Source organism: Haemaphysalis longicornis, unplaced genomic scaffold (genome assembly GCF_048455015.1).
Source record: "Haemaphysalis longicornis isolate Haplotype H1 unplaced genomic scaffold, Haemaphysalis longicornis Haplotype H1 scaffold_2, whole genome shotgun sequence".
Lineage (NCBI taxonomy): Eukaryota > Metazoa > Arthropoda > Arachnida > Ixodida > Ixodidae > Haemaphysalis > Haemaphysalis longicornis.
Window position 1 is genome coordinate 69,216,911 of NW_027526295.1, and position 26,255 is coordinate 69,243,165.

General features: G+C 45.6%; 1 protein-coding gene across 1 annotated transcript in view; it reads right to left on the bottom strand.

Annotated features, from left to right (window-relative positions):
* The window catches only part of LOC144167170 (4-pyridoxate dehydrogenase-like), a 51,155-nt gene extending 25,411 nt beyond the window's left edge, over positions 1 to 25,744 (bottom strand). The window contains exons 1-6 of the mRNA XM_077696526.1: positions 25,425 to 25,744; positions 12,702 to 12,904; positions 8,404 to 8,590; positions 5,384 to 5,515; positions 4,487 to 4,611; positions 422 to 589 (exon numbers count right to left, since the gene is read on the bottom strand). Coding sequence (XP_077552652.1) covers positions 422 to 589; positions 4,487 to 4,611; positions 5,384 to 5,515; positions 8,404 to 8,590; positions 12,702 to 12,904; positions 25,425 to 25,587 — 978 coding nt within the window. The 5' untranslated portion in view covers positions 25,588 to 25,744. The remainder of the gene's footprint in view (positions 1 to 421; positions 590 to 4,486; positions 4,612 to 5,383; positions 5,516 to 8,403; positions 8,591 to 12,701; positions 12,905 to 25,424) is intronic.
* Between the last annotated feature and the right edge of the window lie 511 nt (positions 25,745 to 26,255).

A 26,255-nucleotide genomic window follows, 5' to 3' on the forward strand; every position in this document is an offset into this window, starting at 1 on the left:
CCAGTCATTCATTTCCTGTAATAAGCGTTAAAACATGATCACTCCTAGTTACAAATGAACTGACCAGATGTATCGGTTCCTCGCATCGTAATTATGGCGAAAATATTTCTATAGGTGTCTATATCTGTAGAAATAAATTGCTCAATTAAAAAATGTGTACTTAACAGCAATCTACATTTAACTCCAATCTACATTCCTCGTCGTCGTAGCCTTTCGTTGGGATTTTGGCATTTACCGTGCGCTCATATACGAGTTTTGTTCACAACCCATCCAGCACAAACAAAGTTTCATAAATGCAAAGCTACTACGCAGGTACGAACTCCTCGTCGCATGCAAGTTTCACTTGATTGGGCATTTTAGGCTTTCGAACATCTACTGCAGCTTGTGAAAATCAACGCAAAGCGTGCCTCATAGGGCGGACCTGCAATCGTTCGAGGTGTTCATTCGGTCCCACGCCGGACAGCATGAGCATCTGCGCAGATCCATAGGCTCCCGCCGACAGGATCACCTCGCGCCGTGCCGACACGTTCACCACGTGGCCTAACCTTGTAAACGTCACACCCACGGCCCGTCTTCCCTCAAAGTTCACCTGCCGCGTGAAGCAACAAAACAACGTATTGAAGGCACTTAGTAAAACTTTGTGACCAAACAACCGCGTCCAAAACGCGCAAAAAGAATAATTTATTTCAGAGTACTTTAAATTCAATATCACGAATGGTAAGAAACGGACGACTACACAGGTAATATACATACCACTAAAACAACAAAATCCACACACGTCTGCAGACACATAAAAACTATCCGTTCAGACTAACAAATCTCCAAAAAAGAGGCAACAAACCCATTATTGCCGAAATTTATGCAAATTGGCCTACACGTCTTGCCAATTTATGCAAATTGGCCTATACCTCTGAAAAATAACAAAAGCCCCACAAGCAACGTGTACATCAAATAAGGTTTTCACTTCGTACAATCAATACGATAGCTCTCAGTTGAAACAGAGACGGGAATTTTTGTCTGTATCCCCAAATTATGGGCCTACAGTATACAGCTTCCCACGAAACAAAGCCTACAATAACGAAACGCTGAACGGAACGACAGAAACGCGAATAAAGAAATCGTTAAAAGTTGCCAACTGCGTAACGCGTTGCATATGCACGAAAATGCGTAAGTGCCACAATGAACGCCGGTAATAGTCATTATAGCTGAAATGGAGAAAATTGGTCGAACGGAATCTTGAAAACAAGAAACACAAAATATTAAAAATGACAAATTACACATGTAAACTTGGAAAACTTTATTTATGCAATAAACATTTACTTCACACAGTGAATATAATAAAATACTCCGAAACAAACCACGGAAACGCGAATAAAAAAACTGTGAAAATGATTTCTTGAAATTGTGAAAACGATTGGGTAAATCAAGAAAACTGAAACGCAGCGTCTTTTAGAAGAGCGTGGCAGCTTTGCGGGGAACAAGGTATACCCCAGGTGCTACGCCACTTTTTATGGAAAATACCCCAGTCATGTGCAGCGGCGATTTCTCCATAAAATGATGGTCTACTGGAGTTCTGAGTGCGTCGAAACATGTAATGATTTCCGGGCGATGTTGGGAGCAGAAGGAGAAATCCCAAAGGAAATGTTTGAATTCGGCACATGTAGATGTATTGCAGAACATACAGACCACAACACACTTGTCTAGAGCACTCGAGTAGCGTCCCGCGTCCTGGATGCAATACACCTGTCGGTAACAATGATATGACACTGGGTTTCAGATAGCTTTCATCTGCGCGGGCGCGACAACCGTGACACGATTCCCTGTGACATGATTACATCCTGAGTAAGAGGCCACGCTGTTACTCAGGATGCTTTGGTCGCCGGGAGCGCTGTTGGCGGCACCGCTTGTCAGACGCACGCAGAGCGAGCGCTGCTCGGCCCACGCCGCTGCCGCGTCACCGTTTGTCTGCTGCGTAGTGCGTCGTAAAAAAAAGCTGCCTCGTCATCGTTCTGTCAAACTGCTCCGTGTAATCGCGGGTTGCGGGCTACGAGTTTATGCGCCGCTGGTTGTTAATAGAGAGTTTTAGCTGACCGTTTGTGACGTTCCGCTATGCTCCCGACGTCCCGCTCAGCACAGCCGGAGCGTCAGCAGCCGAAAGGCTTTTAGCTAAGCGATAACCGTATCTCCCTCGACGGGGAATGATTCCCGTGACTGGTCGTTCCGCGTGCGCCTGTAAACCAAAACTTCAACCTAATGGAAACATAAGAATTTGTATTTGGTCGCTTAAACAAAGCAAAATACCGTGTTTCGTGGCCTCATTTAACCTTTTTTTGTATAATGTAGTCGCTGACATGGTATAATTTTTCTAAATCACAATAAACAAGCCGATAAACTTTGCAATAGCCAAGCCAAGGCTGTCTTTCTCGGCGCTGCATAGAAGCAGCCCCGCGCTTCGGTCGACGTTTTTCACTTCCGTTCTAAAGATCTTTGAGGTGTGTGGCACCATTGCTTATTCGGAAGCGCTTTCGCGGCTCCATAGATCGTGTTTCAACTGAAGAAACGAAGTTCGCCGGAGCGCGCTCGCATTGCGGGGGCAGCCATGTTGGAATTCCGCCCGGTAGCGTAAGCTGCCGCGACGGTCCGCTAAAAGGCCCTGGTTAGCGGAGCGGGGCCCCGCTCCGGTATCGCCGGTAGCGCGCTAGCGTGCCACGCATGCGCAATGGTGCTCCCGCTTGCTATCGGAGCGGAGCGGACCGTCAAAAACGGTCAGCTAAAACTCTCTAATAGTTGGTACACGGCAGCGACTGTTTGATTACCTAGAGCGGCTGCTAACGTCCAAGCGGCCATGCTTGGATGTGAGTGAGCATATTGAACGAAGAGTTAGCGGATGGCTGCGCCCCATGATGTGTAATTTCTGACAAACCGGAAAAAGAACTGCTGGAGCAGAACATTGTTACAATAATAAACCGGCAGTTAGCACGTGTCGTGCTAAAAAGTCCCTGGACGCCTCTGGCGGGATATAGGCAGTTAGAGCGAACATAATCCTGGTTGAGCGTGAGAGAATGACGCTGTTAATTAAAAGAGATGACCAAGCGAATTAAAAGTAACAAAGTAAATTAAAAGGAATGAAAGTGAAATAAGATTTTTATACTTTTCCTCGAAACACAATGTCAGTGTCGTAGATGCTATTGTATGCTATAAAAAAGACAGCTCAGGTTTAACACTCATTAACCTAGTTATTACGAGCGAAAGCAGTGATTATGCACATAGTGCTTTGTGAAAACGTCTTTCTTTGAGATTTCGCAGTGTTCCGTCTAGCTATATCTACGCGATTATTGGATTAATTCTTCCGCTTGCGGTTAAGGAAACGCACAGACAGCCCAGCCAGCGCGCCATCTACGGCCAGAGTGACGAACCAAGCGGCGGCAAAGCCGCGGCCGAGTAGCGCTTTAGTGTGCGAGCATTGCGTTCCTCTAGCCTTCGCTCCTCTAAACTGATTGATTGATTGATTGATTGTAGGGTTTAACGCGCCGACGCAACGCAGGCGATGAGGCGCGCCGTAGTGGAGGGCTCCGGATTAATTTTGACCACCTGGGGATCTTTAACGTGCGCCGAAATCTCGGACACACGGGCGTTTTTGCTTTTCGCCTCCATCAGAAAAGCGGCCGCCGCGGCCGGGAAACGAACCCGCGACCTCGTGCTCAGCAGCGCAAGTTCCTCTAAACTCAGTTCAGCCAACGCTTTCATACATCCGTCGTCAAACTCTCGCGTAGTCAGGTTCTTCGCTTGCGCTAAACCACCCGCAAAGACATCCCAGCCACCGCTGGGCGATAAGGCGCAAACGAATCACTTGTTTCACTCTCGCCTAACGCAGCGGCAGGGCTCCGAGCAAACGAAGCGACCAGAAATCCTCAGCTTGAGCGCAGCGGTGAAGGTCATCAGAGCGGAATGAATGACTTTGAAAGATGTAGCGCAGTAGAGCATTCGTGCAAAAATGTTTCTGTTGCTTAAAGCTATGTCTAAGATGCCTGTAAACATGTTAAAATTAAATATGCACTCCCGAACCCACTCGCTATTTAAGTGCACCACCTAGTATACCTTAACTAGGGTGCTACGCTCTCTTGAATATGTTTGCTTTGTCAGAGTGATGCCTTCAAGAGAATTGTTTGAAAGTGGATAAATTAGTCGTTTCCATTGATTAGCCACTTGCTAGGAATATAACTCTTTCCTTTCCAGGGCTTGGCGTTGCCCAAGCCTGGGACAAACTGAGTGCTAAATCTTACTAATCAGCACCCTCCGTCTTTTTGCCATACGGTTTTCCAACTTAGATGAAGGAGGAAAGTTTTCAACTTACCAGTAAATAAAAATGAGTCAGAAAGAAGTCACACAATCGCAAATTTAACACGAGAGCCATGGAATCAGCTCTTCGTTCGAGTTTTATACCTCATACATTGACCCACACAGCCGAATTAGTCACTCAGCTCACCTTGGTGACTTGGCTTAGCAGCGCAACGTGCAGATTCTTTCTTCTCCCAATGATGGGCTGAATGAAGGCCGTGCTCGCGCTGACTCGGGCGCCATCTTTTGTGTTTGTTTGGGGTCGAGAGCAGCCTTCGTAGACGGAACACGGGGTAAAGGGGTAAGTATGCGTTTTCAGTTTGCTTAAAAAGCAGAAAGCAACGGTGGAAACAAGAAACTGTAGCGAAGTTATTATCTTGAGAACTTCGCGAATATATGATGATTTTTTGACAGCGACTTAAGCCGTTTACCCATTCGTTATTTTTAGAGTCCGCAATAAAAAATAGCAAAAAAAATGCCGAGCATACCCACTAGCAAGACTGGCCAAGAATGCCGAGCACACCCACTAAGTACGATTGGCCATGATTGGCCAAAAACGAGTACACCCACTTGGAAAGATTTGCCAATATTGGCCAAATAACAAATCAGCGTTCGCCGTAGTCGTGGCAACACTTGCTCGGTACAAGAGACATGTCATAGCATGCGCCCCTCCAAGGTGGTGTCCATTTATCACCCAAAAAAATTAAGGAATCGCACGCTTATAGGAACAACGGTGGAGTGAAGGTCGCCGCGGCAGCGAAAAAGAAGCAAATCTGCTGCAATCATAGACTTAAGCCGTCGTGATTGTCGTAATGTTGCGTAGAGCTTCGCTACCTTCAAGTATTACGCGTTAGTGTGAGGTTGCTTGGTTTTTTGTTTCTTGAAAGCGTTATTTCCTGTATTTGTGTATTTCCTGTATCTATGTGTATTTTCGTTCTTCTATGTTACCACCTATTCATTCATTTTGCACCACCCAGACCGCCCAAAGCCTAGCACGCCAGGCTAGCATTTACTTGTAAATAAATAAATAAAACATACTGCTCACCCAACAAGGTAGGACCGTTGTAGTCGACGTTTGGATAGCCAGACTCATTGCAGGCGACCAAAAAGATGTCGCTTAAAGTTGTGCGAGTGCTGGGATAGTCTACATTTATTTCACCACTGGTGCCGTGATACTCTGGTTAGAAGCAAAGTAAAGCAGGTTTGAATGAGTATCAGATAAACATGGCTCTGTTTTAGACGAGTGTAGACCTCTTGACGCCGGTATTCTGGGCGTCTTTTTTTGTTTTGCTAAACAAGCACCGAATTTTTTTATGAGCGTAAGGCCATCGTTAGAGAGCGCTTGAACACACGGAAGGCAGAAGAGGTGACACACAACGTGGGGGTCTGGCAAATGATTCTTATTACACATACAAGGCAACACATACATACTATAACAACTAACTCGTGCCCAAAGCGTCACCTACACCTTGCTTTGCACAGGAAACCAAACAAACATTCTCACACACCCAAAAACCCAGCAACAACCTAAGTAATCGCCTTCGATAGGGAAACAATTCATTTTAATGTAGTGCCACACAAACATCGCTGATACACTTGACTTTATAATTTTTTGTGAAACGCCTCCACCATTTCTTCGATCAGCTTATCATTGCGCCATCAAACAAATGCTCGTGTTTGGAACAGCAGATCAGCGCTCACTAAAATGCTTTCGGTGTGCACCGCGCACTTCCGAGTGATGTACGCATAAGTATTTCGAAGCTGCCTAGTGCTCTAAGAGCCCCAATAAATTGAAGCAGCTGCATGGTAACATACATACATACATAAATAAATATTTACGTCGAAATATGAAGAACGCGAAGAGTAAATAAAAACTGTGCTCCGGCTAACGAACGGTGACGAATGCTTAACATTGCAATCAGTGCCAGCCCTCTGTCCGCACAGCTTCCTTTCAGCACTTTGCAAATCTGGCGAAGCAATATTGGAGCAGAAAAAGCACCCTAACTCCGTATGGTCCCGCAACGCTCTCCAGGCCATGTGACATACGATGCATGTACAGCATCGCAGCAGTCCGGTTCCTTTCCGCTGCACGACCATCCTCCCTGGAATCTGCTGTTGAATTCACATTTTTTTTTAGTTTATGGACACCCTTGTGCATTAAGCGCTCTGTCAAACCTGCTGAGGTATGCTTGGGGTCTGCACCTGATAACTGCCTTAAATGTTATGCAGGCAAGGCTTTAGAACGTTCGACTCCAACACCGAAAGTGCAATTCCACTTTCAACTAGTTTGGGTGCCCTTAACTGAAATTTAAGGCGGCTTTGAAGACGTACGAGAGTATGCCCACTAATCTTTATTCATTCCAAAGACAAATGCACGTCTAGGAATTGTAGCTGGACGTCCTCCAGAAGCTCACACCTTAAAGTAATCTCGAGGCCGCACTTTGAACAATTCACGCTTCAGTTACATGGCTTGATACACTGCAGCTGTGCACAAAGAACAGATAATCATCCACATATTTCCCTTTCTTGACGAGCAAGGCACACAGGTTCTGCTAAATATGCCTACCAATCCCATATACAAAAATATCGCTGAGTACAGGAACCACTCTATATTCAATACACATCCCGCTTTGCCCTGCCCATTCTCCCCCTATACATATCCCTCTACATATCCCCCTACTAAAGGTTCACGTCAAGAACGAAGACCGAATTTTTAGGAACCAGCTGACCGGTACGGTTCAACAGCTGAAAAAAATGTCAATGAATCATCGCAGTGATGCTAACCTTATCCGGAAGATAGTGTACCGCCTCAGCATCCCTGTCCGCTCTACTGAAACGTTCCGTATATACGGAATTATGGCAATATACGGCGTTAATACGCAGTATAGCGTGCCGAGGCTTAACAAATAGAGATATTATTTCCGAAAACAGTGAAATCGAATGATTTCTCACAAAGAGAACGTTTGGCAAGGTTTTCGTGTTTCTAACTCCAGTAACGGGCAAAAAATAGACTTGTATCCCTTACGTATACTCCGTATATACAGAATTCAAACGCAAAAAGATCTGGCTTTTCTGGCAGTCTTAGAGAAGAAACAACGGTGTCAAATTTTTCGAAGGGTACACACTTTTTTGTACCTTAGGTTTCTGAAAAATATCCCTCGTTTTAGGACGACCCTATTAAACGATAGGTCAGACCTCTGTGTTCCCATAATTCCTTATATATTGAACGTTTCAGGAGTTTATACGTATATACGGAACGCTCCGGCCTACCGTAGTCACACAAACAATTAATCGCAACAGGCAGAAATGTCGTGCCGTCAACGTTTTATTAGCGTAAGGTTTGTTTTCTAACAACGCGGGAACAGCGACAACACGGCAACGCACTACACAGTGGGTTGGAAACTCACGAACTTTCACACGTTTTTTCGCCTTCACCGTACCAGTCTTCACCATCAATGGCCGGCGTCCGTCTTTTTTCAGCCGCCAGTGAGCTTCCCCGGCTATACCGTGACGAGTCAATCTTCTCTGCTGAGAATGACTCAGCCGGCCAATTATTCTCAGTGTGGTGACATGTCACACACAAAGAGACACAACGCACGCCTTCGGCGTCCTGTCCGCTGAATTTACCCAAGGGCGTCATCGCTTTTCGTGCTGCACTTCGTCGCAATCATCCTGACTCAGGGGTTCGTTTGGTGTGATCACTCATGCGTAGGTAAGCCATTGAGTCATGAATGCTTCTAATAGCGGCACATTCGAAGGATGCGCGCCTTTGTTTACAAGCGACGTACTAGGCATAACAGGCAGCACGGCGGGCGCCGGCCGGAAAATTTTCGGGGGAAGGGGGAGGAGGAGGCTAAAGCCCAGTCAGCCCCCCGCCCTCCCCTCCCTGGCTACGCCACTGATGTAAGGTGCAAAAGCCGGGTCTCCGACGAAGGCAGAGGGGCCGGCAGCTCTTCTGTCGCCAGCCTTGCATCACTAGTGCACGCTGCGCCAATTTTTTAAAGCAAGGGTACATGCATAAACTTAGACATGCCAACACAACCTTGAGTATGCTAAGGGTCTTACCGCCGGGTGGGCCGACACGATAATCCTCGATTTCCTTGAAGTGGGGCAGCACGTTCTCGTAGCTCCACCCCGTTGCGCCGTACTCCTCAGACCAGCGATCGTAGTCATGGCGGCTCCCCCGCGTGTAAACCATATAGTTGAGAACGCTGGATCCACCGAGGACCCTACCTCGCGGTAGGCCGACCCGCTGCGGTAAGGCACGTGTACCGCTGTAACTGGAGAGCCTGAAGTTTGAGAGTTATGCAAGCACTATTGACCAGAAAAGAGTGGACTGAAAGCTTCTGGTCGGAATTCCAAAGAAAAGCATGGTTCTGCCACGATTTACTGAGACGGAAATCATAGTGCTTCGTCGCACTCGTAAAACAGCAGATATTGTCTGGCCATGTATGTTTTAAGTCCTCTAACCAAGTAATTTTTTTAATCGTTAGCTCGCAAACGTTCATATTGCCGCGAACCATGCATTGGGTTTGTTTGTTTGTGTTTTGTTTTTACTGCCCGGCCGCGCCCAGCTGGGTTATCTGTGTCCCAAGCGAAGTGCGTGTTCCATTCTTTATTTTTATGCCGCACTGGTCATCTCATTCCAATAAGAAGAGCGTTTCGCCCTAACGTCACTAGCCTAGAACAATCTTCGTTGATCTACAATGTGCTGGATGCAAATCGACGGTTCGAGATACCCTCACGCCGAAAGATAAATGCCTGCAGAGCAGACAGCGCGGTGTTCAATTCTCCGACGCTAGCCTACGCACCTCACTTTGTTGACTGCGGCTTCACCGCCTGTGTACTTTTTGAGTTGTTAGGGGAGCACAAGTTCGCTCCAATAAACTCGTTTTTCCTTCAAGATGACTGCATCATCTTTGGCTTCATGACAATATTGACACATAGTTATACTAAGTTGGTTTTATAGGCTCTTAGAAACTAGAACATGCTTGTAAGCCACTTTATATCTTCAGCCATCTCGATCTCCAGGAAGTGAATTCTAAAATTTAGCATAAAAGCCAGGCAATTATATAGTTTCGCCCTTCAGAAATGCAGTATTAAAAATACCACACCACAGCAGCCACTGATGCTATAACAAATTACAGCATGCTCCAATATCCTAACTTATTACAGTTGGAAGCATACAAAAACAATTTAATATGGATTAATATCAAATATATAACCACGTGACACCTTTATTGACGTGTGAAAGTTACAGTATGTGTGATGGTAGTGAGCCACCGTACCTGCTTTTCTGCCACAAAGACCGAAAGGTATGTGAATTCCGGCAGCACATTAGTTACACGAAAAAACTTATATTGAATGGCTCAGAAAAAGACACTCACAAAAAGACATCGCTCGTTAGAGGTTTAGAACAGTCAAATTACGCAGAACGGCAACCAGGCCATCAACGCAGCGACAGAACCGACAGATGGCTGATGGGTCAGCAGTTCTAAACATCTTTTTTATCTCCCTTTTTGTGAATTAAAACTATGTTAACGTTCTTCCACCCCTTGAGTACCTTTTGTCTATTTCCCTCTTTTCATGCCCTTAATCGCCCATTCTACTTCTTTAGTTACGCGAGGAACATCGCAAGCTAATTTTGTAGGCTCAGTAGCTTCCCCTCATCCAACATCGCTAGCGTGTAGCCTGGTGTAGAATCGTTCTGCTATTTGTATTATGTAGTTCATATTGTGCGAAATGTTACCCTGTTCCAACGTTTTTTCTTCTGTTACCCCGTTCGTACCTCTGCGTGCCCCTGTCTCTGCCAATAGCCAGCTTCCTCCTTCTTGCCTTCAAGCTTCCTCTTTTTTCCAACGTTTCCTCGATTAGCGCCATGTTGTACGCACGAAGATAATTTGTTTTATTTCTATTTATTAATTTTGACAACTCCGCTTATTCAATTTGTCCCACTATACTCGACAATTTCAGCTTCTGGCACTTTGCAATAGGCTTCTTTGATTAAGGCTCGAGTATTTCAGGTTATGAAAAACTGGATTACGGATAGAGTTATTCAGTGCGTTGGTTGGCACCATCCCAAAGGTGAAGCCAAAACACGCTACAGTGCACCATCTTTATATGCGTACCGAGTTGCTGAGTATTGAGAAAGGCGGCTTTGCCGCCACACTCTGCAAGCGGCATAATGAAGCCTCCAAGAGGAGGAAATTTCTGCTCGTACCAGCAGTCGCATGACTGTTCACAAAGCGCCACGTGCTACTTACACGCTGGTTGTATACGGCTACGACAAGCAGCCCTTGCTGCGCCTCGTGTACGCGGCAGTCGCATGCGCAACTACGTTCAAGAGTTGCACCCTCACCAACTCAAACGACCGCTTTGAGCGCACACATCACAAATATGCCGCTGACCGAACCCTTTGAGACTATATGTTCTTACTAAGCAAGCGAAAACTCGGAACGTGCCTCAACCGAGCCATTAACGCTGTAGAGTGGGCCGCACTCAAAACCAGCACGTGTACATGCTCTCCTTCAATGCCCAGGGTATTCCCACTCGCGCTCCCTTCATTGCAGTTGAAATACGTGATGCCCAAGTGGATATCCTGGCACTGTCGGAGACGCTCAGTTTCCAGTTTCCAATAGGCGTGCCACTCGAAGAGAGAGCGCGCTAGGTGTGGTTGTTTCGCAATCTGCAAAAAAAAGACACCGCCACACGTCTCGCCGTCACCTGAGGCTTCTCCTCAGTTCCTCGTGAGCTGAGCTTTCGCCGCTTACCAAAGATCACCGCGAGGAGGAGCTGTTTATTGAGCTTTAACCGCCGTCAGGACAGTGCAGTTATCGCCTACAGCCGAAGACACCGCGAGCTGATCCTCACTGATGGTGCGGGAAACGCACGGATTGCAGGACTCAGGTGTAGGTATGTAGACAACACTTCGGCCACCCTCTACTTAGGTGCAGCACCAACGGAAATAGAAACGAACCACTTGCTCACCCACCTTACTTTCAGTGACCACGAAGGGCTGCGATTGCTTGTTACGACACCAGCCACAACGCGACGACGACGTTTTTTTTTTCACGGGAGACATTAAGGCGGACCTCCGAAATACGGAAAAGTTGGATTCATGGTATTCACGAAGGGTGTGTATGGCATTGATTTTCTTAGCCGTCACCCTTGCCACTCGTCACCGTTCACGTTAAGACCATGTGTTTGCTAGCGGCATTGAGACGTTGGGCGGCCATCGTTGCGCGTGGTATTTCTCTTCGACTTCGCCACTGCTCCAGATTATGCAAAATCGACAACTATGGCAAGCATGGAAACCCTTTCGTTCAAAATACCACAAATACGATCTGCTGAACCCGATTATACCACGACACCCATGCGGTCGCCTAAATGGTGCCACTTCTTCTTGAATCTGCTTTTCGAAGCACTCTGATTAATTACGATTTAAACATTGTTTAAAGCTTTCCTTCAGGTCAATTCCAACGTGTGCGTGAAATGTTTATTTATTTATTTACAGGTATCCTCAGGGCCGAAGCATTATAGAGGGGAGTGGGTTTTAAGGTTCACGAACAAGTACAGCTTACAGTGCATATCAAGCAAACATACAAAAAGCAGGAGTTGCGCGAGAACACACCATTAAAAAGTTCACAAGTTCTGTGCACAAAGGGTCAATAACTACACGAAGAAGCCAACACTTTTTTACGAAAAAGATCAAGCCAACACAAAGAGAAAATTAATCATTCATAGTAATTCGAGTGGTTTTGATTGCTGATAACTGATCGGAAAGCGTCATTGCTTACGATAGTCACAGTTGCTGCCGGAAGGCCGTTCCAGTCGCGTGATGTTCGTGGAATGAATGAATGCCGATTTAATTTGTTTGAAGGAATCGAAAAGAATGTAGACATAGAATGAACGGCTTGGGATAATTGATTGATTGATCGATTGATCGATTGATTGATTGATTGATTGATCGATTGATCGATTGATTGATCGATTGATCGATTGATCGATTGATTGATTGATTGATTGATTGATTGATTGATTGATCGATCGATTGATTGATTGATTGATTGATTGATTGATTGATCGATCGATTGATTGATTGATTGATTGATCGATCGATCGATTGATTGATTGATTGATTGATTGATTGATTGATTGATTGATTGATTGATTGATTGATTGATTGATTGATTGATTGATTGATTGATTGATTGATTGATTGATTGATTGATTGATTTGCGTGCGCAGAGCTCAGCATCGCTAGTACTTTTAGCTCCTTGATGGGACTCACACAAAATGAGGGCAAGTCGTAACTTTTGATACAGTGAGAACGCCCAGTGATGTCCTTTAGCGACATGCCTCACCTGTTCTCGACAGGAAAGGCAGGCGTTTCTCTGCGGCACGGTAACGTACGCCCAGTCGTCATGGCCGCCGAGGTTGAAGGGGGCCATACCCGGGATTTGGCGTGAGGCATCTTCCAGGCCACCGGCTTCCAGAAGCAGCACAGATGTGTTTGGGTCCGCTGACAGTCTGTTGGCTATCACGCAGCCAGCCGAACCACCGCCCACTGCACGCATGTCAATGATTAGTGCGGCGAGTTCCCCAGCAAGAGCGCAGCCACTACTCTAGCAGTGCTGTCAACTACAAGAGAACATGCTTTTCGAATGGCTTTTAGTGTTCCAGAAACAGGAGCAAAGTAATTTGGAGGTGTGGTTAATAAATGGTAGATAGTGCTTTTAGTTTAAATTACATAGTTACAAATTCATCTCCGCAATATTTTAAGTAAGTTGCGTTGGGCCACTTTCCTCGCGCTCAGACAAATAGAAAAAAGCTCTTATTTTTTCGGGACAGAACACCTCGCTCGAAATAATCACTACTTAACAAATATTCCACAGATGTAGCTCGCCATTTGATTTCAATAATTTCTATCATCCGAAGCACCTTGTCAAAAGAGAGCAATCTCCAAACTTCTGAAGGTGAGAACCGGACACTAAGAAGGTCCACACCTCTTTTCAATATACCTATTAGATTTGTTTGCAGATTGCAGAACGTCATATTTGCGAGAAGAGTACGCAACACCACTTGTGGCGATCGATATATCCGTCTAAGAGAAGTAAGGGCACCGAGGTACTCTGGCATTAAGAGTCACTTTGGGAACGCCGCCAAAGAATGAGATAAATGCATCACGGTGAGCAAGCCATATATAACAATTCAGAGGGCATTTACCGAACGCAACCGACAGTTGGAGCCGTGAGATCATCTCCAGCTAGGGCGGCGAAAGTCGTCTGCAACTTGGGAGCACATAAGACGACTTCGCCGGGAAATGTCATTTGGCAATGTTCCTTCGACAGGATCCGAAAACCGCAACGCTAAAGGCCCCCCTCGTCTCAAAAATACAACAGGGGTCGGATCAACACCACCGGAGCGGTGATATGGTTGTATGCCCATATCGCCAATTTGAGGTTGTGCAGTGCACGGTTCTGCCGCCGCGCCCAAAATCCACTTTTTTGTAGTAACATTACTGCAAAGGAAGCTCTAACGAAATATAGCCCGGACATGTTGACCTGCCGGAAATTCATGCAGGCAAAGTCAACTTCGTTAACAAAGCCCAGATTCACCCAAGCTTGTCAATGGCGTCTGGTGTAAATTATTGACTTATTCTACATGTCGCAGCCCCGGTGAATTTGTACCAAACTCACTGGGTTGAGAAGCATTTTATGCAATAAATTTTAGTAATTTGATATCAAGCTACATGCTTGTTGGAAAATTGAACATTGCTTCATTCGAAAGATGGGGCAGTTCGTACTTCACTGGAATTTAGTTTGACGTTACGTGTTGTTGCCTTTAAAGGAGAGTATACATGTTTAAATTGGCAGATTTGAAAAAAAAACTCCCGTTGCCGCCATACGGCCTATCAAAGGTTTTGTGATGTACTCGGGTTACCAGCCATAACCAGGCCGCGTGTGCATTGACTCGAAGCTGTAGGGTACAAAAAAGAATTTGGAGGCATGCTATCAAACCAATAAAATGCAGTCGTGCATTTCAGTGTTTAATACCGCTAGGAAATGTAAGGGTGTAGCAATGAGTTATCTTGCGTCTGAATGTCTTTAAAATTGGAAATGTTCACCTGGCTTGAGCGCGCATAGCTCCTCTGGGAATGCAACGTGAGCTACGACCTCATTCCATGTTGTAGCTCAAAGAAAATCACTAATGTAATTAAAAATGTTGTGATGCAAACAAAAATTACCGGTGACAGCAGTTGTTAGCACTCTAATTTTGTCACTGTCCAGTGCCTGAAGGATGTGTGCCTTGAGATTTTTTGTTTTTTTCTTTTGTGGGTTCCGAGATCAGATATGTGTTCATATTTTTATTTTGGTATGATTACGCCCGTGTGCACCTTTTTTTATTTACTTTGGCAAACGTATGTGACTCGCGTTTTGTGTTCTTCTTGTTTATTTTGTTTTCTTCTTCTTCTAATTTCTCGCTCCTTGGGAAACCGCTCCTCCTGTGACTGTTAACGGTGGCAGGGCCCGTCGGGCATTTTTGTTTGCCTTAAGCCATGCCACCCAAGACAGTTTGTAATGAAGTGTCTAAAATGAAAGGATACAATAACAACTTGGTAGTTTTATCGTCTTCAAACGCTGACGTGCTGTTGCGAGAACAAGTATTGAAACCACGTCTTTGGAATTCGGGCAAGTTCCGTCACTTCAGGTTGAAGACACTTTTGCCTTATGCAGTGTGCACCCTCCCTGGAAGCCATGTTGGTTTTAAAAAAACACTCCCACCCCCCCTCGCGGGAACCCCTGTGTAGATGCGACGCATAGGCGGAGCGGCGAAGGGACCGCGTTTTATAGCGCGCATAACATTGAGGGCACTGCGTAAGCCGGTCCCAGTCGATGACGACGTTGGCGTACTTGTAAAGCGGCGTGGACTCTAGGTATTTGAGCCAAGCGTGGATGTTGCTTCGCCGGAGAACGGCACACCGGTTATATGCGCTGCGCGCCCGAAGGAGAGGAAACCGCGGAAGAGAGAGTACTGCACATGCGCCGGCCCCAGCGCGTCTGCCGCGGCTATGACGCAACACAATCCAACACAATCCACTTTAATCCAATCCAATCCAAATCCAATAAAATCCAAGCCAAGCCAAGCCAAGCCAAGCCAAGCCAAGCCAAGCCAAGCCAAGCCAAGCCAAGCCAATCGAATCGAATCCAATCCAATCTACACCAGCTAGACTATAACGCCGAAATTCTCTTTTGCGCGACGCGGCCTACGTCATCGGGCTGGGGCGGGCGGGGGCTGATTGAAAAAGTCGGCTTCTTGGCAAAGCACATGGTCGTCTTCCCTGCAAAGCCCAAATACTTTTCTGCTGGCGTCGCCCGCAAGCTTTTCCGGGGGCCCTGCCACCCCTTCCACTGTCCCCCGTCCCGGCACAGGTAGGTACGTGCAGGAGCAGAAAGACGACCATTGTCGCGAGACACGCTAATAGCCTCCCGAAGGGGCCCACAAAAGCCCAACGAGAAGGGGACGAAAAGAAAAGGCGCACCCACTCAGCATAACTTCCGGGCTTATCCTTTGTAGTGGCTGGGCAGGGTTCACTAACCACAATTTACCAGAATTGCCATAGCCACCCCTCACAACAAGTTTCCTTCAGGGCAAAGAGGTTCAAGTAGTCCCACACAGCATGCCCGTGTTTGTGTCAGTTCGCGCAGTGACAACAAATATCGATGTATATTTTGCGGTAGAATGAGAACAGATTGTTCGGTAAATTGTGGACAAAGATAACGTAAAATTATGTTTATAAGTTACAGCCTTTATTTGCAAGCAAGTTCGACGGAGGTTGAATGATACCTACCCCGCACTATTTTCGACAGCGCCTGTAACCTGAAACTGCTGTGTTCTCAGTCAGCTTTTTTTTCTCATTGCAACCACGTGCATGGTACTGCCCGCATGATCCTGACCACGCTTCTTTTCGTGCCTGTCATTTTTCATTCTTCCGGGATGGTGCGCACTATATTTGTGATGGCGAGCAAGTGATCAGTTCCGTGGTGTCGCGGAAATTACACACAACAGTGTAAAGTGCCGGTGTTTCGGTTTCCTCAAGAGGACAAGTTGCGACGAAAATGGATGACTTTCAACCTACACTAAACTCCAGGGTGAGCTCCTGCTGAAGCATGTGCTGTGGTGCAGTCAAACATTCTGCTTAACAACTTTTGTTGCCTACTGAATGACAAGATCGCGGACGCTAGCGCAAAAACAAAAGAGAGAAAGCTTCAAACGCTGAGCAAGTGAGTCACTGTGTTCACAGTAGCACTGGTGTTCTTTTAGTGCAATAAATCCGTTTAAAGTCATCATAAATACATTTGTAATGTTCGATCTGCATGCTTTTAAAAGATAGCTGGCATCATTTGGATGTTTCGCTGCAAAAAAATGGTTTCTTGTCGAGAAGTCACAAAGACAGCCCTAATAACACATGTTTCACTAATCTACGCGTATTAATTCCCCCATAAATACTTTACGCGCGGTAGCAAAACGTAAATGGCTCAGGATTGACGTGAACTGGTCCATAAAAAAATTCGAGTAATTTTGTGGTGATACTTTTATTTGAATGTGGAGCAACATGCCCTCAAATTTAGGATAAGCGCAATAGTTCGACATGGTCGCATCGTTTCCTGCGAAATACGATAAATAGTCCTGACCCCTTCGAGTTTCAGCGTAGTGTGTGAAGGACTGCTTCTAATGGATTTCAAAAAAAAAATTAAAAGTCGTTATTGAGGTGAACATTTTTCTTACCAACTAACTCTTTTTAGAGGCATCGGCTGCAGACACGTCCGTGCACAATAGAACATGGCACGGGTATTATAATGTCGTCCACGAATGATCAGCCAGTTAGTCGTATAATAATTCTATTTGTCGGTCTTGCTTTGCATTACGCTCTCACAGCGCTTTTTGGCCCATGGCAGTGAACTTGAATATGGTGTGCATGTTACAACAAAATATTCGTAATGATGCTGTTGGTACGTAACAAAGAGAACATATTTAAAATAAGAACAGGTAAAATTCAGACTTAGCTTTACGTTGAGTCTTTTAGCATGTATTGCATTGTACTGCCCAAAAACTATCCAAAACGAGCTCGTGTGCTTCGTGTGTTAATGTTTTGTTCTTAAAACTTCACTTCTAAACTATCCAACTTCTCGTTTGCGATTGTAGGTGAAAAACGTTAGAGTTAGTTGCATGTGCAGCACATTTAAATCTCTTGTATACACCACAATGTAATCAATGAGGAGTCTACTATTGTCTGATAGATTTATAGCTAGTGCGGTTAATGGTTAGACAAAAAAGTATTCGCGAGCAACAGGGCAAACGATTTTCGTGGCCACCGATATGTTTACTCAAACAACACAGCTTGGCGTTACACGGTCGGCAAACTATGGGGTCATGTCCAAGCACGGGAACAGAAACAGAATACTACGACCCCACAATTTTTGCAGTGACACGGCACTAAACCTGTTCATTGCCTCCGCTTCCGTGCTCTTCGGGCGGCGCGCGGCCGCCCCTGCCGTGTGACGTCATGGCGGCACTCCGCAGGCCTTGAAAGTCTAAGTGGTGTTGATCCAATGTCCCTCGCGAGAGAGTGTTCGCTATCGGAGAGGAGACGTGGTGAGCGGCGGAGAGCGCAGCTGGTGCGGCGAGGAGAACGGGGGAGGGGTGGACAACGCCGACGACAACGACGACGACGCCGGAGGGACAAGGCGAGTGAATGAGATGCTCTGCATCTAAAAAGGTTTCAGCATTACATGACGTTGCGTCGTGTGAAACACAGTGCTACCGCAGAGATGTAAACACGTTCGCGTTGGATTGATATTGATGCATTAGTTGCTCGAACAAAAGCTATTACAGGATGTAGTGCTACCCTACGTGCTGTGTAATCCATCAAGGCCAACGAGTGTATGAATCCCGTCATAATACCCGAGGAACAAAAAAATTGGCCGCGTATCTGCTCTTTTCGTTGCAAATGTCGTCAAAAGACGGTAGTCTTTGCAGACAATTGCCGAGGAAATGCCCCTCTCATGCTGTTCCTGTTCCGCCGCGCTCATCCCAAGATAAAAACACTAAAGGACTGCTCAAGTCAATTCAAGTTTACCGCGTTCCACTGGTCCAGGATGGGTGCCTCGATGCCATCGCTGCCGTACGACGGAGACGCGCGTGAATCGAGGAGCCCTACTTCAAAGTTTAGCGTACCGCGTTGCCTTAGTCCACGCACGTTCCAAGCAAAACGTGGAAACTATCCAGTAGAACCTTTCGTAACTGTTGCCGCTTGATTTCTTAAAATTCTGCCGGAAGCGACAGTGGCGCGCGTGACAGCATGCTACAGTGTAATTTTTATTCTGCAGTGGATGTTTAATTTCATTTCGCAAAAATCAAGCATCTATGATTTTTTTATAAAAGAACAGTGTCAATATCCCTTCTGTATTAATTTTCTGTCATATATTTGCGTAATGTCTTGGTCTTGTTCAGCAATCTTGACAAGTATGAACAGTAAACCGGGCTTAGACGTTTAGATTAGGCTGCGAGTATATAAGACTATTCCGCAGACTCGTTTCACCATGGCTTGGTGGCAGAATCGAGTCACAGACAGACAGACAGACAGGCAAAAAGACAAACAGAGATGCAGACAGACCAATATTTCTGTGTTTATGTAGCCCAAGAAAGACTATCGTCTTTAAAAAATGCAGGCGCCAATGAAACGTCACAATTGCCACCCCATATACAGCTCGCAGATGTGCGACGTGGGGGTTGGCATTTAGAAGATCAAAGCGCGTTGTCGCAGGTTTACCGGTACAGACGCAAGTTTTTTTTTTAATTTATACGTGGTTACGCTGAGCAAATTCCCCGCTGGTGTGATCTCTAGATGCGTCAGCATAGCTAATTTTCAAGGCAAGGTTGTCGAAAGAACTAAAATTATAGCACGTCTGGTTTAAATACTCGACTTCCTATAACTGGCCTTTATAACCCATGCGTGAGGCTTCTGCTTTTATGGAGACTACTATTAAACAGCGCAACGATGATTCTTCACCTTCTAACAAATAAACATGGACCGCTTTGGAGGAACGGGAAATTAATAAACAAACCAGTCAAACAGCGGTGCACAGAAAGTGGAAGCAAATAACACAAGGACAGCCGCTGGCTCATCCAGTGACTGTCCTGTTGTCGGTTTCGTCTCTCCGTGTAGCGTTATTTAACTGGTTTTTCAATAGGTAATCATGAAGTAACAGGCCGACACTTCACGTGAGGAAGGATAAGTTGTCATTACGGTTCCAGTGTCCACTATTCCACTAACTGCTTTACTCCACTTCCGCTTCATATCAGCAAAAGCCAGTTAAAAGCACATGGTAAGTATGGGCTCGGTTGTTGAAGTTTGCAACCATGCCTGCACTTTTCTGTTGTCGATGTAAAAAATTATTCTTTCACTTTTTAGAATTCTGACAGACATTGGGACCTTAAAGGGACACTGAAGTGAATTTGTCAAGCTCCCGTTTTCGCTTCCACTGCGTAGACTGGCTCAAATTAACACACTTTTCATTGCTTATCCGGGCGATGAGGCGGTAATTATTTTATAAAGTCTGAAAGATGAAAAACTACCATGCGCGCTTTGCGCCGGCCGCACAAACTAAAGTCTGTCACGTCGGGAGGACGAGCACCGTGATTGGACAATGTCAAAAATTAGCATTCAAACATGTTTCGGTTACGGTTCTGTAAAACAACATGATTGACATCCGACGTTATCGTTAGATGAGCATTCTCGATATCTCAATAATCGCCATACCGCGCTTCTGCCATGTTGTCGGCTGTAAAATACTTAAGATAAGCCTCCCAGGACGGCTTGTAATCGTAGCAATTACTTGCCAAGGCCTACGCAGTGGATGAACGCCCTCCGCGTCATCGCAGACGCTCAAATGCCATGCCCTTTTCCCGCATATTTGGAGCTTGCCTCACTCATGCGTGTATCGTAAAAAGCGTGGCCGCACCATGCCAAGGGTCTGCTCATTCTGGCCTGTGCCCGCTGCCCGCAAGCAGTCGGTGCTTATGGCAACAGCACGCCAACGAGAACTCGCTAGCGCGTCAGTGTCAGTCTGCGCGCGTTCTGCGAACTCGCTCGTGGAGCAGTGAACGTTACGGCGCAAAAATGGTGAACTCATTATAAATCGACCCAAAACGCAAAAATCAACTTGCAAAAAAAAAAGAACGTGCGACTTGCAAAATAACATACCTAGCGCTCCAGACCAAAAAAAAAAGAATGTTCCCTCCGCGATTCGAACTTGCGACTTGCAAAATAAATCACCTAGTGCTCCAGACTACTCGGCTGCGGGCGAGTGTTGGCAGCGTTGTAAATATAAGATATATAAAGTATAACCAGTTTACACTTATATTTAGCTTTCACATTTCAAGAAGCCTAGGTGACTATTTGTTGAAGAAGCGCTTGTGCAGTAAGCGTCCCCCAAATTTCCACCATATCTCACGTCTAGCAATTGCATTTCTTAGGCGGAAAAGCGTTCGCAGATGTGTGGTCGTGCTGCTGACCGCTGTGCTTGTTCACCCAGCGCATAAAAAGTACTTTCTGCTCCCAAGTTTTACGCTGTACGGTAAACGTTTCATTTGCTTTTATTCCCTTAGTACCTATATTGACTTCGCTGACTCTTCTCCTGCCTTTGAGTGGCCTTTTATTTTCCTACTAGCGCACCAGTCAGCCAAACTTCGGATGTGCGCTTGTGCGGAGCGACATGAACTTGGGGCTGATACAGTGTACAAAATCACAAATTAAAGTCACATTGTTGCATTCGCAAAGGTGTCTCACCTTAGTTTCAAGTGAGCGAACGAATTGGGAGACCCGCCGGTGGCCGGCGGACTAAACGTTGGTCCGACGGACTCTGTCGGTAGGTCGGCGAGTCGTGCAGTAGCGCAGTCAAGCCAAGTCATTTCCTCCTGACGTCACACGAAAACCATACAGAAAATGGGCAAAGATGCAGAGAGGAGGACAGCATTTGCGAATGAATTTTTCTACTAAATTAATTCGCGTAAACGCACTCAGAGCGGTCGAAACATGGCCAACGGACTCCGGAATACATTTTTCGCCAGTAATCCCACAATGTTTACAAATCACTTCAGTGTCCCTTCAAGGGTTTCGGTATACCCGATCTTACTCGCAGCGATAAAGAAGTGAATTCCGAAGCTCAGTGCCACGCATGTTCAAAGAAAACGCATATTTCCGTGGTTCTGCCCGAAAGTAAGCCCCTCCAGATATCAGGAATGATAATACAGATAATTTGATATTTTACCAATTAATGCTGCTAAACTTCTTTTGTATGTACCGCTAAGCTGTAAATTTTTCGTGTTGTGGCTTGTAGCCATTGTGCGAGTTGAAGCTTGGGTGTCATTGTTGATCCTTAAGTGTGGTTGTTGTCTTACTTCACGCTTCTTTCAATAATCCGTTAATGTTATTTTTGTCTAGAACTGCAGTTTTTGTAGCAGTAGCAGTAGTAGTAGCAGTAGCAATAGTTGTAGTAGTAGTAGTAATAGTAGTAGTAGTAGTAGTAGTAGTAGTAGTAGTAGTAGTAGTAGTAGTAGTAGTAGTAGTGGAAGTATTCTAATCTGTACTACGGGTAGCTTGTCCTTCACATTGTCCCTTAAAGGGACCCAGAAAAGCCTTTTGTAAAAGTTACAAAAGGCCCTGTATTGTCGCGTAGCACCAATATAGCGATACAATGCCGTTGGAATTATTGATCTACATTGAGTACTAGCTGCGCCAGAAGCAATTAATGCACCTCTCCCCCCTTGCCGATTGATTCCTCCTCCTCTCTGCTGCTTTCAAAGCAGCTGGAAACACTGGGAATATCCGTGTCACATCGCGGCGCTCGACTTCCGTTCTGCGCTAGCTACATTCCTGCGCCTAGGCACGCGTCAATCGCTGCAGACCCGCTTGCAGCCGGAAGCCAATGGCAATGACGTTGCCGGCGGCCGACCTCGGCGGCGATTGGGCGAATCAGGAGGCGGCTCGCCATTGCGTCAGCAGCGATCAGCTCGCTGCGGCGTCGCGCTCATCAGCTGAGAAAGGCTATCTTCAAAAATTGTTTACAAATTATCCGTACAACATATCGGGCTCACAATTGGCTCAAAAATACCCCGTTATGTGTTTTATACCACCTTAGTGTATTTGAGTGCCACCTTCACAAAGCTTTTCTGGGTCCCTTTAAGAACGCTAGCTTGTTCTACACGTTATCCTTGTTAGGCTTAAAGCATATGCAGACAGTGCGACTTCCATGAGAAGACTTATGACTATTTTTGTTGAACTTCCTCGTGTGCACAACTTACACGAGGCTCAGAAAACCTGTGAATGCAGCCGACTCTACCGTTTCGATTTGTATAATGACTTTGCAGAAATGAGATTCTCTGCGTTGCCACTGTGAAAATACGGGTATTGTTACTTTCTTCCTTGTGATAGTATTATTGCGTCGGCAAGCAGCCCATATAATGCTTAGGCCAACTTCGCGATGTCTGTGAACCAAATTGCAGGGGTCCTTGTCATGCAGAGGTAAAAAGTGTCAAGTAATTTCAATTTGCGTATTCCTTTCGTCGATTCGCTTAGAGAAAATGTAACAAGAAACGGGGGCCACGATTTTGTGGTCCCGACGTCGGTTACAGTGGTTTGATAGGTGTCGTTGGCAGAGAACCCGAGTTCGCCCACCCGCATACACTTGAAAATGTAAAGGCGTGGGAATTGATGGAGGAATAAAAACAAATTTTTGCACGACCTATTTTTAAAGTTCACATACTAGAGGTGATATTCCACTGAAGCTTTCTTAGCATACAGTGTGTGTACCTAGGCTGATTGAGCCTGTTAACGTGATGTTCCGATCAGGTTAACAACCATATTTAAATAATAAACACCAAAAAAAACAAGAAAACCACAGTTCAAAGAAAACGCACTTCGACTGGCGATGATGCGTTCGTCATGTCAAAGTGCGCCTCTGCCCCTGTCTATACACAGACGGGCCCGGAGCACGCCGTACCAGCGGTTTTATTGACCCCTGTTCCCGTTTGCACAAGTTTCGAAAACAAATTATACGTAGCCGGTTTAGGGTGGCAAAAGAGGAAGGAGCGGAAATACAGGCACCCAAATCCCGATAGTGGTGGAAAAGAAGAGGAGAGACAGGTAGCCAATGCCGCAGCTAAAGAGCGGGAAATTTGCCAATAAGGCAGGGAGCAAATCGCAGTTGACATAGTGTACAAGAGGCTTGCGAGAAACGCTGTGTTCCCGACTTCTAAAGGCAGAGTCAAGGCTGCTCTACATGGTGCGAATTTACCTGACAATTCACAGCAGCGCTGCCGCTACCGCTGCAGAAAAAAAAATATTTTCGTTGCTTCCGAAGCTACGAAGAGAGGTCGTTTTGCAGCCCGAGCGCCGCCACATCTGCGAATTGTCAGGTAAATTCGCACCATGTACAACGAGCTTAAGGAGTGCTCATCAGGACGATCTTTAAGTTCCGGAGGGAGAAAGACGAGATGCTCACGCATTCTTGAAGAATTACCGAAGAAAATATCTTCATAGTCTTCGTTGGACTACTTAAACCTGAAAATGTATGTCTTTTTCTGCCTGCCTTTCAGTTTAGCTTTCTGACCAAATGTTAGGAGAATATTTGAATGAGAGGTCTATTTAGGCAAAACTTTTCCGAACCACGAAATGTGGGAACAAACTTCATACGTGTCAACATTGTTCAGGAAAAGGAAAACATTAGGCGTATTTCAGTCAAGAAATCAATACAAGAGGGGTATTTGCAGTGTTCTGTGAATTAAATATGCCCACCTGTTTTTTTTTGTTGTAGTGAATCAAACAAATACACGTTGAAAACAATATTTCGACACAAGATTACAAAAAGATCACGCGACCACATGACCACGTGGCGACGTTCCAAGCTGAACAGTAACAAAATGTTCCTTTAGGAGGCGCGCGAACTGTGGAACGCACGAATATTGCATTGACTTTAGTAAATCTCTTCCGTGCTTATCGTGGGAACACCAAAATGGGAGGGGAAGAGCGTGACAGATGGGTGGGGAGAGAAGAGAGGCATTGACCTGGAAGGGGCGGTTGAAGACTATCGTCTTTCGACGGCATTTGCAACCAAGCAAGCCGATCCGCGGCCAGTTATTTTTTTTTTGTACGAATGCAGCAAAAAACTATAATTTTTAATGCGTAGCATTCTTTGACGAGTGCCCCCACAGCCAAGACCGTGTAACGACCTGCATTTCCACAATAAAGCAGATTTCGGGAAACATTTAGATGTATAATCGTTATAATCTCGTAAATGGAGATTTACGTGATTATAACGTGATTACAAATAAATATAAAAAAATTGCGGAAAATGTCAAAAAGCATAACGCATGGCATTTCCACAATATTGCCGATATCGCGAAAGTTTTCTCTGTAATCGTTTATAGCGTAACTGCCATTGTCGAACAAAATTTTGCAAAAATAAGAATTCAAGAAAATATGATTGAATTCCGGGAAATTGCAAGTCATGTCCGCATATCCGCAATAATGCGAATTCAAGAAAGTTCCACCTGTGGTCGTTATAATAGCATAAATGGCGATAATTGATCGAACGAAATTTTGAAAGAATTATAAATAACAAAAATTTGAAAAAATACTGAAAATTGCACACCGTATAACGGTTACCAGCATTTCAACAATAATGCAGATTTCGGGAATGTTCAACTTCGAATTGTTATTAGCGTAAATGGAGACAAATGGTCGGACAGGATTTAGAATAACCAGAAACTTTTACTGTAAAGCGGCATACGAAGACAAGCGGCGTACGAAGGCTACGCATTAGTAGATAATTCTCTGGATTTCTGCAGAATTTTCGTTTATGTTATTTAACCCACGTACGTTTCATAACGCATGAAATGCGCAAATTTTATACACCTTTTCAAATTGCTAGACAGAACAAAAAACAAACACTGCGTTAATATCGATGTCAGCAATTATCGCAGCAAATTTAATGGACTGTATCAATCCCATTGGTATTTCTTACCAATGACGTAGTCGTACTCCTCAAGAAGATCCTTCAGTTCGTAATCCAACACAACCGGCGGATTTGAGAACGGAACGTGAACTAGAAGACTGACGAGAGAGATGAACAGGGCGACTGGGCTTGACGGCGCTCCAGCGGAGCAGGCTAAGGCACCGCTCATCATGCCAGTGGGATCGTCGCTGCCGCTGTCTTCGCTGCCCACTGAAAAGCTACGATGTGACAAATGCAATGTGCGATCATTTTACACCATTCGCACGAACCCGAGCGCCATGCTGATCTTATCACCGTTGCGACGCAGTGAGCGTCTAGAAGACATTGTACCCCCCTGATAAATGAACCGCCGCGAGCCATACAGCTGCCGGCCAGGGCACGACCGTCGTCGCGGTTACAGCGGTAGCATTCCGTATATGCCGAGAGAAATCTCTCTGTACAGAAAGTGACGTCTCAGCGCAGACCGCCGAACGGAAGTTGGCAATGCCCGACTGACTGTCATCAGTTTTTGTGCTGCTCTCAGCACAGATGCCACGAAGTCCTCCCGCGCTATCCGCAGCCCTGGTAATATTCAAAACGTTAACTGCACCTACAAGTGTAATAAAAACATACGGGAAACTTTTCACATGTCACGAAAGGTCCACTCGGGATGGCATGGGGGATGGTATATTTGCCAGGCGTGCACGGAAAGGGTGCGCCAGTAGCACTTTTTCCTGTACATGAGCATCCAAGTCTATTGCTGGGAAGAAAATGCGAGAGATGTTAGCTGCAAAAGCTTCGATAAACGCATGACTAAACGAATAGTGACTAGTGTATAAGTGAATGCCGCATAGCTGCTTT